General features: G+C 31.6%; 2 protein-coding genes across 2 annotated transcripts; one reads left to right on the top strand and one right to left on the bottom strand.

The window, feature by feature from the left end:
• Positions 1 to 2,809: 2,809 nt before the first annotated feature.
• Positions 2,810 to 6,653, top strand: LOC137810902 (transcription factor ILR3-like). The gene is made up of 5 exons (XM_068612399.1): positions 2,810 to 3,349; positions 4,853 to 4,915; positions 5,345 to 5,425; positions 5,537 to 5,699; positions 6,190 to 6,653. The coding sequence occupies exons 1-5, from the start codon at positions 3,210 to 3,212 to the stop codon at positions 6,454 to 6,456; spliced, it is 714 nt and encodes a 237-aa protein (XP_068468500.1). The 5' UTR covers positions 2,810 to 3,209; the 3' UTR covers positions 6,457 to 6,653.
• Positions 6,654 to 10,602: 3,949 nt separating this feature from the next.
• LOC137832164 (probable galacturonosyltransferase 12) lies at positions 10,603 to 14,453 on the bottom strand. Its single transcript, XM_068640196.1, has 7 exons — positions 13,885 to 14,453; positions 13,169 to 13,224; positions 12,906 to 13,061; positions 12,205 to 12,795; positions 11,816 to 12,118; positions 11,224 to 11,665; positions 10,603 to 10,733 (listed from the first exon to the last, which is right to left on the bottom strand). The coding sequence occupies exons 1-6, from the start codon at positions 14,093 to 14,095 to the stop codon at positions 11,381 to 11,383; spliced, it is 1,602 nt and encodes a 533-aa protein (XP_068496297.1). The 5' UTR covers positions 14,096 to 14,453; the 3' UTR covers positions 10,603 to 10,733; positions 11,224 to 11,380.
• Between the last annotated feature and the right edge of the window lie 750 nt (positions 14,454 to 15,203).

The following is a 15,203-nucleotide window of genomic DNA, read 5'->3' as shown; positions in this document are numbered from 1 at the left end:
CTTTTTCACTCTGACCCTATGCATTCCCTCTCTCTCAGACTCTCTGCACACCACGTATCTCACCCTCTTCATTCCCTCCACATACTAAACCCTTACTTTTTTCATTCTCTCAAAAACTCTGAGCTTTTTCTCTTCTACTTTCCCCTTCTCTTTCACCGATTTGGCACACCTTCTGCTTATTGCCTTACCATCATTACAAATCTCTTCTTTAAGGTATTTTTCACTTGGCGCGATTTTTTAATTTTGAAATGGTTATCAAGATTGGTTTTTGAGAATATATGTGCAAAGACCCGTTCATATCTCATTTCCTCTTTTCATTGGTCGAAGAACAGGTGATTCTCTAATCATTTCTTTTCATTTTTGTTGGGTTTTGATGTATTTTTTATTCTATGTTTCTTATGCTTTTCGTTGTTCTTGGGGTTTCTTTTTAAAGTTTCGAACTTTGATCTGCTCGAAACACAAAAAATGAGACTTTTATCATTTCTTCTAATTTTTGGGGCATTTTTCTGCTATTTTATTTATGTTCGTGGTTCTATGTTTCTTATGCTTTTCACTGTTCTTGGGGTTTCTCATTAAAGTTTTGAACTTTGAACTGCTCCGAACATAAAAGGTGAAACTTTTATCATTTCTTTCAATTTTTTTGGTGCATTTTGTGTCATTTTATTTATGTTTGTGGTTTTATGTTTCTTATGCTTTTGTTGTTTTTGTGGTTTCTCATTAAAGTTTCAAACTTTGATCTGCTTCGAACATAAAAGGTGATTCTTTTATCATTTATTTCCATTTTGTGGTGCATTTTCTGCCGTTTTATTTATGTTCGTGGCTCTATGTTTCTTACGTTTTGAGTTGTTCTTAGTTGCTTGCTTTTTTGGATTTTCTGAACAAAGTTGCTTGCTTTTTTCTTTTCTGATCAATGTTTCTTGCATTTATTGGTTCAATCCAGTTTGTTCATCTCATTCTTTTCATTTTTTGCATTTTTTTTATATTTTGTTCAGTGTTTCTTGCATTTAGCTTTTTTGTCCATTTTGTTCATCTCATTCTTTTTGTTTTTTCCAGTTTGTTTGTTTTTTTTGTTCTGTGTTTCTTGCATTTACCTTTTTTGTCCATTTTGTTCATCTTAGTCTTTTTGTTTTCTGCAGTTTGTTTTCTTATCTGTTCAGTGTTTCTTGCATTTAGCTTTTCTATTCATCTCATTAACGATTTATTTTTTACAATCTAATGTTCATTTTTTCTTCATCTAATTTGTTTATTTGATCCAACTTTGAAAGTTTATTTTGTTGGAATTTGTTTATGTTTCCATCACTAATTACGTGTAATGATGATTTATTGCTCATCACTCCCTATGTATTCATTATTACATTCATTAAGTCTTTTTGCTAAGTGTCATCTCAACATTTTTTTCAAAGTTGGGCCTTATAATATCACTCTATTTTTCTGACCTTGGTAATTAGAAATATTAGTACTATATTATATAACTTAGCAAAATGTTCTATTTGCAGATAAGCAGAAGCAAATGTGCATGTGTATTTTTTTATTTATGAAAAAGACAAATTATTAAAGTGTTGCTTATAAGAATAAGACTAATTACATTTCTTTTAGGAATTTATTATTTAATAGTGTACAATTTAAATTTAATGTAATTTCTATGTAATATATTTTTTTTTTCTTTGTTATTTTAACTTTAATCTATAGTGTATTTTATATTTTACAATGTTCACCTTCTTCATTTTCTTCTTCAAAAATTTTGGTAACTAATTCATAGTTTTTTTTAAACAAAATTAAATAAAAAAATAATAACAAATTTATTGGTTTTAATTTTCATTCTATATGATTTTATAAACAAAATATAAATTATAATATTGACACATTAATGAGTAAAATGAAATAATATTGGTAATTAAATGGAAACTTAACATCAGTTATACAATAAATTATTAATTTAAAAAAGGATTTATATATTTTTATTAATGCCAATTGAATTCTTAAAAACAGTCTTTCTTAGATAAAATCTAAAATTATTAAATAAAATTTCTAAGATTTTCAAAATCCTAAATAAATAAAAATCCTGAAATTTGAAATATCATTTTTAAATCAAAATTTGATTCAAAATTCTAAATATATTCATATCTTAAATTATTTAATGTCATTTTTTGAATAAAAATCTAAATTAATAAAATTTCTAAGTTTTTTAAAATCATAAATAAACAGTAGTATAATATGAATAAAATTCAATTTTACTTTTTTAATATAATGTTATGATTAATACTGCTATATTAAATGTGTATAATATTATTGTTATAATGTAAATCCAGTCTTAGAAAAAGTATACCACTTTTTTTTTTATTTTTGTAAAAGTGCTAATTAATTAAAAATAAAATAAATTATTTATTTAATTGTAAAAGATTTTTTTGTTATTTTAAAATTAGAAATATGATAATTAAATATAATCAAAATACATAAAAATTAAAAATAGCAAAGAAAGTGTTATATTAAAATATTATAATAATATGCACATATATGTTTATATATGTGAACATATGCACCATGCTCTTTAATTAGAATATTAAAAAAAAGTGAATGAATATTTAACTATTAAAAAAATTATTTATTTATAAAGATGCATATTACAAATTATTAAAAAAAAATACCAAAAAAACAGTAAAAAAATAATATAAAAATTATTAATATAATAATAATACTTTATAAAAAGTTATACCTGTATTTCCATACCAAAAGTCCAACTGTTTTGTCGTAGAAGCTGACAACGAACATCCGCCACTATACGGACTGCCAGTTGCCACCGATTTTTCGCATCTTTCACACACGCACATTTCCTTTTTCCCAGAAACTTTTAATAACTTTTAATAATATTCACAATTTATGACTAAAATAATTTACTAAATTTCTTATTTTGTTTATAAATACTTAATAATAATATTTATATTTAATAAACATAATTTGTATTCTTTCATAAACTAAGTTGTCATCTACCTAGGTTTAATAAAATGGTTTATTTCCAATAAAAAATAATAAACAAGTTATCTTTTTCACCCTTCTTCTCCTTGGAACTTCAAAACGTGCAAGCAAAGCCCCACGCACACCACACACACACACAGCACGCGCAGTCCCTGATTGTTTCCGAGGTAAACAAAGCAAAAAACGCGTTTTCCATACGGCAAAATCCTCAATTTTCCGGGAATCGAATCCGCACAATGGTTTCCCGGGAAAACACCAATTGGCTCTTCGATTACGGCTTGATCGACGATATTCCCGTCCCCGATGCCTCCTTCACCGTCCCTTCCTCCGCCTTCACATGGCCCCCTAACGCCTTGAACGCCACTTCCAATGTCGGGTACATGCAGATCGCTTCGCCAATTGCCTTTTTTTTTTTTTCCTTTTCACGCTTTCGTTTCCGTAATCTCTGATTTTGCCCCTTCACGTGATTAGGGTTTCTGCTTCGTTGTTTGATTTGTTTGACTTTGTGAATGTTTGATTTTAGGGTTGTGTTTCGGAAGCTATAGGGTGTAGGATTTTGTGTTGTTCAAAGAAATGTGATTTTCGTTTTTTTTTATTTTATTTTTTGGAAAGGGTGGTTGTAGTTGATGATTTTGTTTTTTTAATGTTGCGCGATGGAATCTGGCCTGAGGGGGTGTATAACGTTATGTTTGGGTTAAAGTTTGAAAACTACTGTGTTGAATTTCGATGTTCTAAATGAAGAAAATTGCTTCATTTAGAGGAGAAGTACTTTTAAACTCACCCAACTTCAATCCAGACATGTCCTTAACGACTGGTTGGAATTAATTCTGGCGCCTCAGGACATTCTTGCACGTGTTAGTTTTAATTGATTCTGCAGCTTTTCACGTTGCTTAATTTTCTGTTTAGAGCATGCAATGGATGTATTTTTCTAACTTGTTTTCAATGCAATTCTGTTCTGGAACTATTGATTGCCTTAATTCTGTCTTCTCGATATTTATATTTATGTAATTATGTCGTTTGTATATGAAATTGAAGATCATTTTGTACTTCCTAGTTAGGTGGTTAGTTACTTTCTGAAGTTATAGGGTCATCTTAATTCTTAAATAGGAGTCAAACTAGGTGGATGAAATGAAGAAGTGCTTCAGGCATAACTTGTAATCGCGGAGTGATTGTTTAACACTAGGTGAGATTCTTCTGTGTAGTTATGGCTTGTAAGTTTTTTAATGCTCTATTAAGTGAATGTTATGGGTAGTGAAAGTGATGATAAGGGCAACAAATAAATGTGTAAGAGATTAGGATGGTGTGGTGGATGATTGGATTGATGAAAGTCTGCAGTAAGAGAAGTGAAGTTGGTAAAGAATGAAGAGGATATTCTAATTTGTGTTATGAGAAACCACTAAGAAAAGTCTTCTGTAAACGGTTTTACTAAAATTTGGGTACTGCTCGAGCCAAATAAAGCAACTCCTGAGATAAGGCTAGATCATTTTTCTAACTTCCAATAGTGCATTTTTTCCTTTGCTAAGGTTTTAACAATGTGAGAATGTGAAATGATTTTTCCAGAATCTTGCTGATAATTTACAATGATTTTTCGTAAGAGTCCTGTAAAAAATGAAATGCTACCTTTTTATTACCATTCTTAGTAATATATTCTTAGTAATGCATACATTTCAATTCCCTTGTAGTGAAGTGGTTTCTTTTTCCTTTCTGAAACATTTTTTTTATTTAAGGCCATACATTTTTGTTTGGTCAAACATGGTGGCTTCTGACATTTTGTTCATAATACATTATCCATGACTCCATCTACCTCTCTGTCTATGTCCTCATTAAAAAGCCATTTCTTTTACTACCTTGTCTTTCTTACAATATTATCTGCTCCTAGTGTTGAAATTGATGGCTCACTGGCGGATTCTGATGGTCTCAAGGAGGCTGGCTCAAAAAAAAGGTACACAATGTTCTATTACCCTTTCATTTTTATTGAATGAAATAATTTTGTTTAAGGAAAAAAAACAAAGAATCAACATGTGTAGCGACCTGGCTATCTTATTCTGAACCCCCTCTTCGGTAGCTTTTTTTTTTACTTAATTTCCTAATCTTTGTTTTGCTTGAGTGCTTCTTTCTATTACAGTATTCAGATGATTTAGTGTTCTTTTTTTGTTTCCTTTCTTGTTATACCGTAATAAATTAATGATGACTGAAGAATGAAGTGAAATCTCAAGGCAATACTAATTGTTTAAATAATTTAACTAAATTTACTAGCCACTAGCCATAACATTATATCAAATGATTAAACTTCAGAAAAAGGAGTGACCCCAATAGATAGCTTTTGCATGGAAGAAGTTATCCTCATTTTCTTGTTCATTTCCGGCTGCAGGGTTAGATCTGAGACATGTGCTGCTGCTACTAGCTCCAAGGCATGTCGGGAGAAGTTGCGAAGAGATAAGCTTAACGACAAGTATATTTCTACTTCAAAATTTCAACTACCTCCTGTCTTTCTATTCTCCCCTTTAGCTTTTATGTAAATGTGTAGCTGGGGGCATGTACCTAATATGACGGACATTGTTAGGTTTGTTGAATTGGGCTCCATTTTGGAGCCTGAAAGGCCTACGAAAACTGACAAGGCTGCTATCCTGATTGATGCTGTCCGAATGGTGACACAGTTACGGGGTGAAGCGCAGAAGTTGAAAGACTCTAATCAGGGTCTTCAAGAAAAGATTAAAGAGTTAAAGGTGATACTCATATTTGAATGACTTCTTGTGTTTTACATATTGTGGATCTCTTAGGGGGAAATTTGGTAAAGGAAATATTCCTTGTTTGAGAAATGCTAGGAACACACTCTACTATTGGTTAGATTTTATGGAAATTCACAAATTTTGGTAGGTTCCACTGCTTTTTTAGTGATTCTCTCCTGATTTTGTAGTTCTCAAGAATTTTAGCAATCATAAAGTGTTAGAGAGTGAATTATTAGTTCTCTTTCTGTTTTATGTTTTCAAAGATTTATGTAGCAATGATGGAAATAACTTATTTTCACTGTTTCCTATCAAACTATTGAAATAGAGTGGAAACAAGATGACACTTTTGTATCTAAAGTAAAAGTAAAAACATATTTTTCAAACGGAATGGCTCTATAAGTTTTCTGCCTCCGCCATTTCCTAACAGAGACTGAAAAATTCACAATAATAATTTTTTCTGAAATCAAATTCCTTATATGTTATGTAGGCTGAGAAGAATGAACTTCGAGATGAGAAACAGATGCTCAAGGCAGAGAAGGAGAAGTTGGAGCAGCAGCTGAAATCTTTGAATGCACAACCCAATTTCATGCCTCCCCCTGCTGCTATCCCTGCCGCATTTGCGGCCCAAGGCCAAGCCCATGGAAACAAGTTGGTACCTTTTATTAGTTATCCAGGAGTTGCAATGTGGCAATTCATGCCGCCAGCTGCAGTGGATACTTCACAGGATCACGTACTCCGTCCACCAGTTGCCTAAGCTGGCACTGTACAATTCTCTGAGCTTGCATTTTGGCCCAGGGTTGTATCCATTTTACCAATACCTTCTTGGCTTTGTTAGTTCTCTTCTAAGTATTCTAACTGGACCCAGTGGTGACCCCGGACTGTATTTGGCATATGATACTATTATGATTAATGCTGGTATTTGCATGTAAATGTTAAATAAGCTTGTCCTTCTGTCTTCGCCTCTGTTTTAATACTAGCTACTGGGTTCTAAGATAATCCGATGTTAGGTTAACAGTAACATTATTTCAGTTTAGACCATGCAAAATAGGTCAGAGGGCATTGTTGGTAGCAGATATAGATAGGTACAATCGAGGAACCAACATGACTATAGTAGTTTCCGATATGGTGCAGCCATATTTCCTTATGTAAGCAAATGGAAGAAGTTCCTATTATTGAAAGTTTCTAAACTATAAATGAAGATTGATATATAGTTGAGATGGTGAGCTAGTGGATGATAATACCTGAATAGAACTGATATGACCTTCATTGCTGCAAGTCCTTGGCCTGTTTTTGCCTTGGAAAAGTTTGAATCATAATAGCTGTAAGAAAATATTACTCTGATTAGGCATAAGCAAAGCACTAAAGTATTGAGATTCCTTTGGTGATTGACATGTCAAACTGATTGAAACGGTGGTAGGCGAGCTTGTCAATTGAAGGGGAATTGTGCGGTACTGTGTTGTTTATAATTATATATTCTATTCAAGATGTTAAATTTTGTACAAGGATTCATATTAAATTTCAACTTGCATTAAATGTAACCAAGTATTAGTTATCAATACTAATATAAAATTACTTAAACACCAAATTCAATATCAGGATTTAATTTTTCTGTATTATCTAGGTTATTGGATTGATTAATATTAATATTATTAATTACTAATTTTTCAATAATTAATTTTTAAGTTCTCTTCTTAATTATCCATTTTTTTAAAACATAATAAAAGAACTTATTAAATAGTTAATGAGATAAACTTTACTTATTATTTAACTTTAAGAGTTGGTTCAATTTACAACAATATATAACAGTTTTTAGTTGCTTTTATATTTAATGATTTGTAAAAAAATATTGAACACAGCTTAAATTAGTATCAATGGTAAATAAGAATTAAATATACTTGGATAATCAAAACTAATACATGAGAGTTGGGTGATACATTTGATCCAACTTAAAAGAAAAACAAGTGAATCATGATGATAAAGGAACAAGCATTCACAACTTGGAGGAAGATTTCTCATTTCCAATTTTTTTTCTTTTCAAGCGTTTCAATGAAGTTCTTCATCTCTTTTGTTCTTCCTCTAACCTTGAAGCTTTCTTTTCTTTTCTTGGTTTTTGCTTCCTGACACCTCTTCAATTTCTACTTGCACCCCTCAATTTTCAAAATACCAATTTCACTCTTAAATCTTATGTGAAAGGCATGAGCTCCATGGAGGATGTGATTTGTTGATGGTGGAAGAAGGTGACACTTCTGGAAACATGTGGTGGAGCTAATGGTGTTGTTTAGAAACAGGGCTAGGTGGTTTCAAGTATGGAAGGATGTTGTTATCTTTTAGTGAAGAAGTGGCTACCGGATTTTAAAGTCTGGAAAAAGTCTTCGGGAACACATAATTCAACATGTGTTTATTGAACATGCCATGACTTCCGAAATATTGTTTCTAAAAGTGGTGGAGGTCCTTTCGGATAACACATTATTCGGTAGTTGTCATGGTATTTGAGATAGTGTTTCCATAACCATTTTAGTTAATTCTGGAAAGCGCATTTCAGAATTCATGCACAAGGGTTCCAAAATGGAAATTTTAGAAAGTTTTTGGAAGACTTAATCCATAAGGTTATGGGATTATATGAAATGTGTTCTAGAATAAAATCAATTTAATTCTAGAATTATATTTTTTTATATTTTGAAATCGTATTTTGGAATAAAAAAACAATTACAAAATTTATTCCAGAATTCTCAACTATTATTTTGGATTTTTCTTTTCAATTTTTTTTTATTCTGGATTCATTAATATAGAATGTTGGAAAATGATGTTGTTTTGGTAACAAAAATTAATTTTTTACAAAAATAAATGACGAATTTTATGTGGGTATATTAAATGAGGTTGATGTTTGTGTTAGATTATGCTGATATGGAGTACCTTATATATTGTAATATATTCGATAATGCATGTAGAACATATGATTGTATTGATAAGTTTACAACATAAAAGATAAAGGTCACTCTTAACTTAGTATTTACATTTACATAGTGTGTATTTGCTAAACATATTTGCTGAATTAAATATAAAACTATTATATGTTTTTGTAGGTATTTATTATTCGGGATAACTCTTAGTGGATACGAAATGTTGCCTATAAATTTGGGTTTTTTTATTGCTATATTAAGGTCAAGTATATCGAATTGACACGGGGGAAGGAAGACATATACTATTAAATTGTGAGAGAGAAAATAAATACATATGATACAAAAAAGGACTTAGAAATTACTAATAATGGAAGTAGAAAATGCGAGTGCCCTTTTAGATTGTGAGGAAAACTAGTAAAAGGTGGTGCATGATGGATTGTGATTTACTTTGTGTCTCTCATAATTACAACTTGGTAGATATGTTAGTTTGAACATATCCATATTGTCAAAGGACATATTCAGAAAAAGTGCAACTATTTGCATGTGTCCGTCCAACCTAATGAACCTCAAGAACAACAAGATCGATTCAAATGGTTACACTTCTTTTTGCTAGTCATTTGGAATGACAAAACTCTAAATGCAATCAATCTTCCAACTTCGTACCACATGCACTTATGGTCTTCCTCGGTATAATCAATATGTGTATGTCTCAACCTGATGGTTGGGAAATGCTCATAAATCCTACAACACATCATGTTTAACACAATCGATGTATTATAAAATATGTTATGTATTTTAAAAGAATGTAATAATATTTAAAATTATAAGAACTTATTCAAACTAACCTGCAAACCCTGCTAGCTGCTTTGTATTTCCATAACTCGCATCTCTTAATTTTTCATACAAGTGGGTTAAAGCAACTACCTCCCACGCAGATCATTATGTGAAACACAAAAATACAAATAGTTGTAATTATGAAATACTTACTTAAGTTCGATAACTCAACCACAACTTCTATTCATTCATGTGATGCTTCTAACTTATTCACTTTTATCCTATGTGAGATTAATTTCATCTTCCTATGATCCTATAATTTCCAATCAATATCAATTTACCATTTCCAGTACATAACATGAATTTGAATGTATGTCTCTAAACATTATTACTTACCACTTCATTCATTCTATATTTGTCAAGCAAAGTGGTCGCAATGACCTATCTAGTCACCCTCCCATATAGGCTTCATCATCCACTTCATACTTCATGAGCCTCCTCAACTACAAATCACCTCTAGTTTTAAGAATTTTCTCTGCATATGCATCAACAAAATTAAGATTATTAACAACTCAAGACCTAATAAAAAGTATAAACATAACGAGACAGAATGAAAAACTCTAACTCAAGAAAACCAACTCAGAAAAACATCTTTCCAAAAAGATATTCTAGAACTCATATTCCATAAATCTGTTCTGAATCGCTTGTGGAAACATGAGACCTTTCCAATGCTCACACCTCCCTCCAATCCCGGAATATACACCCGTTCTGGAAAGCAAAAATAAATACAAGTTGCAGCGTGACGATATTCCTTCAGTTTCCAAAATTTACCAACAATCTTACAGGATTTGATTTCTCCATTTTCTATTTTTTTTATTTTCAGTGAAACTAGAAAATAAATATGTTTGGTTCAACTTTTAAAAACAACTTTTTTAGAATAAGTGCAAAATTGAAAATAACAAAGTCTTTCAGCGTTTTCTGTAAAATGGAAAGTTTAGTGAAGTTGCATAACAAGAAAGACATGTGAAGTTCATTAGCAAATTGGTATTCTCTTTTATAGACAAGAAGTTTTTCATATTAAGCATTCAATGCAGCAGTGAAGTTGCTAAATATCATGTGATTAGAGGGCCCTGTTTCAAAAGGATTTTCAATAATGGTCCTTTCCTCTCTCCTCAAAATCTTTTATTTCTTCATTTTGCATCTTAATCCATTAAGTTGCCTGTTCGTTTTCCAAAGAACTGCATTTTCTTATATATATGATCTACAAATACTCATACTTACATTGCGGATTGAAGAGAAAAAGAATTTCAACTGAATAGTTAAAAATGAAAATTGAAACAAAAGGGTGCATCTCTCTCTTTGTCAAATGTCCAGGAGAAGAGTTAACCACTAGACTAGACAAATTCTTTGGTCATATTATCATTTTTATTATACTTATTATTATTAACATAATTTATATATATTAATATAATTATTATTATTAATAATAAAATAAATTATATTCATATTATTAATATTATTCATATTATTAATATTATATTAATATTATATTCATATTATTAATATTATATTAATATTATATTCATATTATTAATATTATATTCATATTATTAATATTATATTCATATTATTAATATTATATTCATATTATTATTGTTAATAATAATAAGTATAATAAAAATCATAATTATACTAAAGCATTTGTTTGGTGTAGTGGTTAAATTTTCTTTGAGTTATCCCTTTTGAAGGAACCTGGCTTTGAATCCCATTCATTGGACACACATTTTATATTTTGGTGCCAAAATTTACATACGGAAAAATCCGTATGTAATGTTGATTTTACATACAGATTTTGATCCGTATGTAATTCGCGTTTTTCTTGTAATGTTTGTAGTGGTGGATGGGCATATGCTTTGAAGAAGTCCTCTGATTTCCATCTTCTTCTATATGCAAATACCATTCATTCCACTCATCAAAAAAATCCATTTTTTCTCATGATCAAAATTACAATGCCTTGATATGACAGCTCTTTATGAAGTAGTCTGAAAAGTCAATGTATTTAGTCCACAATGGCCTTAGATGGGGAAAAGCTATATCTAGCCATGGCTTTGCCCTGCCATTGAAATGGATGACACCAGCACTCTTAGCATCAGCAAAACTTGTACTTTCCTGATATCCCAATCCCAGCATGTGCCAGAAAGGATCAATAGTGTGGACATGACCATGGAATGCTATTAACCAAGGTGGTAATGTCCCTAGCTGCCACAAACCGAGGTCTGATTTTATATTCTGCATAAAAGATAACACAACTTACGTGTTATTAAACTATCTCTTTCCAATATGGGAACTGAAATTTAGTTTTGAACATATCAAAAGTAATTTGTTTTTACTTTTTTTCTTTTCCTTTTCTTTAGTATGATGTAATGTACATATATATACCTGCTCAACCCAGTAATGGTATGTAGAGCTTATATTGGTCTTCCTCCAAGCATCAAGGTCGAAAATGTTCATGCCATAAGCCCAAGCACATTCATTGGGATCAAAATTTTGGGATATTAAAGGGTGGGAGAAGTTCAAATAGCTTTTCAACCTCTTTGACATAACATACTGATCTTCTCCATTGCATGTTTCTACTGCTCCATTGACTTTTCCATTCATGTCAATGTCCCACAGAGGTGAAAGATCAGTTTGTACCACAATGTCATCATCAAGAAAGACCACCTTGTTAAGACTTGAGAACAACTGTATTGAAAAATGTATTATGGCAGTAAGCATCACAGGAAAAAGGGGAATACACAAAAACAACTTCATAATTCCTTAACTTTTACCTCTGGAAGATGGATGCGAATGTGATTCATTACTGAATTATACTTAGGACTAAGTGCTTGCAGTTTTGCTGCAATTACTCTAGGCTTCTCAGTAGTATTTGCAACAATAGCTGATGATCCTCCTCTAAACTGTGATATAACATTTTGATCTTTTTCCATTGCTTCCAGCACAGGCACCTTCCCCTTTGTAAACCAATCGAAGTGGTGCAATGCCTTGACCTCAATTATGGCAGGTGATAAAGGGTGCAAGGAGAACCAAGCCTGCATGGGATAGTGAGTCTTTCTGTCTGTAATTATGTGCAGAACAACCTTCTGAGGTCGCAAACTGTTGCGAACAAGTGATGTTGCAACCATAGAGGCAGCGAGCACATTGTCTGAGGCCAGAACAAAGTGAAAGTAATTGTTGTCAACCAGAGCAGGGACAAGTTCTGCAGAGGGCAACTGAAGGCGTGCAGCTGCATTGTTGGTGTGCTCATTGGCCAGCTTCAAGCCAAGGCAGTGAAGCTGTTTCGGTATGCTGCTTGATGCTACATGACGATATAAATACTCTTGGACTTTGGCTTCTCTGGTCCTTTGTTCCATAAGGGTCACCTAAGAAAATGTTCAGAATTTAAATGGGAACTTGAACTAGAAAAGCTGTTACTTTTGTATTAGATTAGTCTTCTAAATTCGTCTAGTTTGAAAGAGGGGGAAAATGGTACCATTTCTCTTAGTTTAATTGCAAATGTCTTGGCATCATATCCACCTTCCTTTATTTGGACCATGAACTCTTCTAAAGTCTGAGGTATATCAGTCCTTTGCTCTAATTCATCTTTGCCAAGGGGTTGATCTAATATTCCGTATATTACTTCTGGAACCTATCAGAAACCAGTGTCATTTTCAGCCACCAATAGATAATTCGGGTCTATTAGTTACCAGGTGGATTCACATGACAAATATAATTAGAAATATTTAAGGAGATTACATTTGATTCAAGACTTCTTCCCAAAATCTTTGGCCTCAATTTTTTTCCCAGGCAACCTGCAAACATTAATGAAAAGGTCATGTATATGCATAAATAAAATACCTAGTGGAATTTATTGTTTCTAGAAGTAAAAGTGTCATGCACTTGTTTCAAATTCAAAAGGTTACAGAATGTATCATTATCCTAAAGTTATGGGTTTAGAATTTGATATTTGCAAATTGCTGAATTTATACCAAGTTTCGGAACATAGCATCAAAAGAAAATACAATTAATTGCAGGGTATAAGTTTACCCAACAGTAACCATTGATGAATCCTACTACACTAATACAGTGCAAAATACATATTATAAAAATTCCACTCCAGAAAAGGAAAATGAATATAGATAACTAAACAAAATTGAAAAATGAAAAAAATAGACCCACTGCCTTGATTCCATTGGTTTTACTATCCCTCAATTTATAGAAGTGTTGTTAATGAATAATCATAAAACTTTGATATCAGCCATAAATATAGCCATTTGCAAATCATGAAAAGTTCAAAGCATAGTGGAATACATGTATGCTTTGATATATAGAAAAATGTAAGCCTCATTCACGGAGTCACATCTTTATGTGTTTCTGTTCATGCATGTATGTGTTTGTAAGTTAATGGTTGTGACATTTATTCTGTGTTCTGCTGTGTGTGAGAGAGAGAGAGAGAGAGAGTGATAATGTACCTATGGAAGAGCACTTGTTTTCTCTATCAATGTTATCCACTGCTTTCAGAACAAACACAAACCTAAGAAGGAATGTGAAGAACAAGAGTGAATAGAAGAGCATCCGATAAGATAGCCTCCTTGATGCAACCTTCACTTTGATAAATTCCTTCAACCCTTTTCCCGGAAGCACAGTGACATGCCTCAAACTTGGTGATATCTGCAGCAACATTTTGTCCAAAACACAACAAGGCAAGGCAAAACCAAAAAGTGGAAACACACCAACACTGCCCGGAGTCCCTCCTCTTCAACCAGTAGTTTTAGTTCTTTTCATTTGACAATATTCACCGTCTGATCAATGACAGTGTTGAAAAAACTTGAAGATCCCACGTCAGGTTATTCTGCAAAAGGAAGGTTTTTGTTGGTGCTCAAGGTTGCTGTCTTCACCTAACCTTGCTTAGCATTTGGGACAGGCAGCATGTCAATGGGGGTGTTTGAGGCTTTTAATGTAGTTGTGGAGAGGTATGAGAGGAGGAGGTTGTTAAGGAGAAAGAGACATAAGACTGAGAAGGACCATGTTGTTTGTTTCAAGTTTTAGTCTATTGACTTGGTTCTGAAGGAGGCAAGTTAAGGCAAAAAGAGTAGAGAATTGAATGCAGAAGAAAAGAAAAAAAATGCTTTGGCGTGTGCTTGGTTTTGCCTCCACACGAAGTTCTTGTGTTTGTTATGTAGAGTTTGGAGTTTGGAGACTATGACACAACGGAACTTCTACATGGAAAATGACTTCCACTCTTTCTCTCTCTGGTGTGTGGGGTTCAAGATGTGGTTGTTGGAGTAAAACTTCAAAAAACATTAATTCCATTCCTTGGAAGAACAATCAATTTTTAAAAGGGTGGCTCATTCTTACTGGTTCTAGGATATTGATCTCTTGCTGAATCTGATAAACTTTTATTACTAACCTTTTTCAATTCTTCTCCCCCTCACTCAATTTTTCTTTAACAATTATTGATACAAATAATAATTTCATATTTAAATAAAATAATAACATTAAAAAAATCATTAAATAAAAATTAATTTTAAATATAAAAAATAATTACTAAATATATTCATTAAGTTATATGTTATTTTAGAAAAAAAATTATTGATTATATTTTATTTTATAAAAATATTATTAATTTAAAACAGATTCTATTATTAATAAATAATTTTTAAATTAATATTTAATTAACAGGCAAGATTTTACCTACTAATTTTAGAATATAATATAGTTAACAATTAACATTTTAATAAATAATTTAATATCAATTTAAAAATTATTTATTAATAATATAAACTATTTT

Source organism: Phaseolus vulgaris, chromosome 11, assembly GCF_000499845.2.
Source record: "Phaseolus vulgaris cultivar G19833 chromosome 11, P. vulgaris v2.0, whole genome shotgun sequence".
In the NCBI taxonomy this organism is placed as follows: Eukaryota; Viridiplantae; Streptophyta; class Magnoliopsida; order Fabales; family Fabaceae; genus Phaseolus; species Phaseolus vulgaris.
This window is presented reverse-complemented; position numbering and strand designations above follow the sequence as displayed.

Coding starts and splice junctions, on each gene's coding strand:
- LOC137810902 (XM_068612399.1), top strand. CDS start 3,210: ATGGTTTCCCGGGAAAACACCAATTGGCTCTTCGATTACGGCTTGATC. Junction 4,916..5,344: donor GAGGCTGGCTCAAAAAAAAG/GTACACAATGTT, acceptor TTCCGGCTGCAG/GGTTAGATCTGAGACATGTG. Junction 5,426..5,536: donor AGAGATAAGCTTAACGACAA/GTATATTTCTAC, acceptor GGACATTGTTAG/GTTTGTTGAATTGGGCTCCA.
- LOC137832164 (XM_068640196.1), bottom strand. CDS start 14,095: ATGTTGCTGCAGATATCACCAAGTTTGAGGCATGTCACTGTGCTTCCG. Junction 12,796..12,905: donor CAATTAAACTAAGAGAAATG/GTACCATTTTCC, acceptor ACATTTTCTTAG/GTGACCCTTATGGAACAAAG. Junction 11,666..11,815: donor ACCATTACTGGGTTGAGCAG/GTATATATATGT, acceptor TCTTTTATGCAG/AATATAAAATCAGACCTCGG.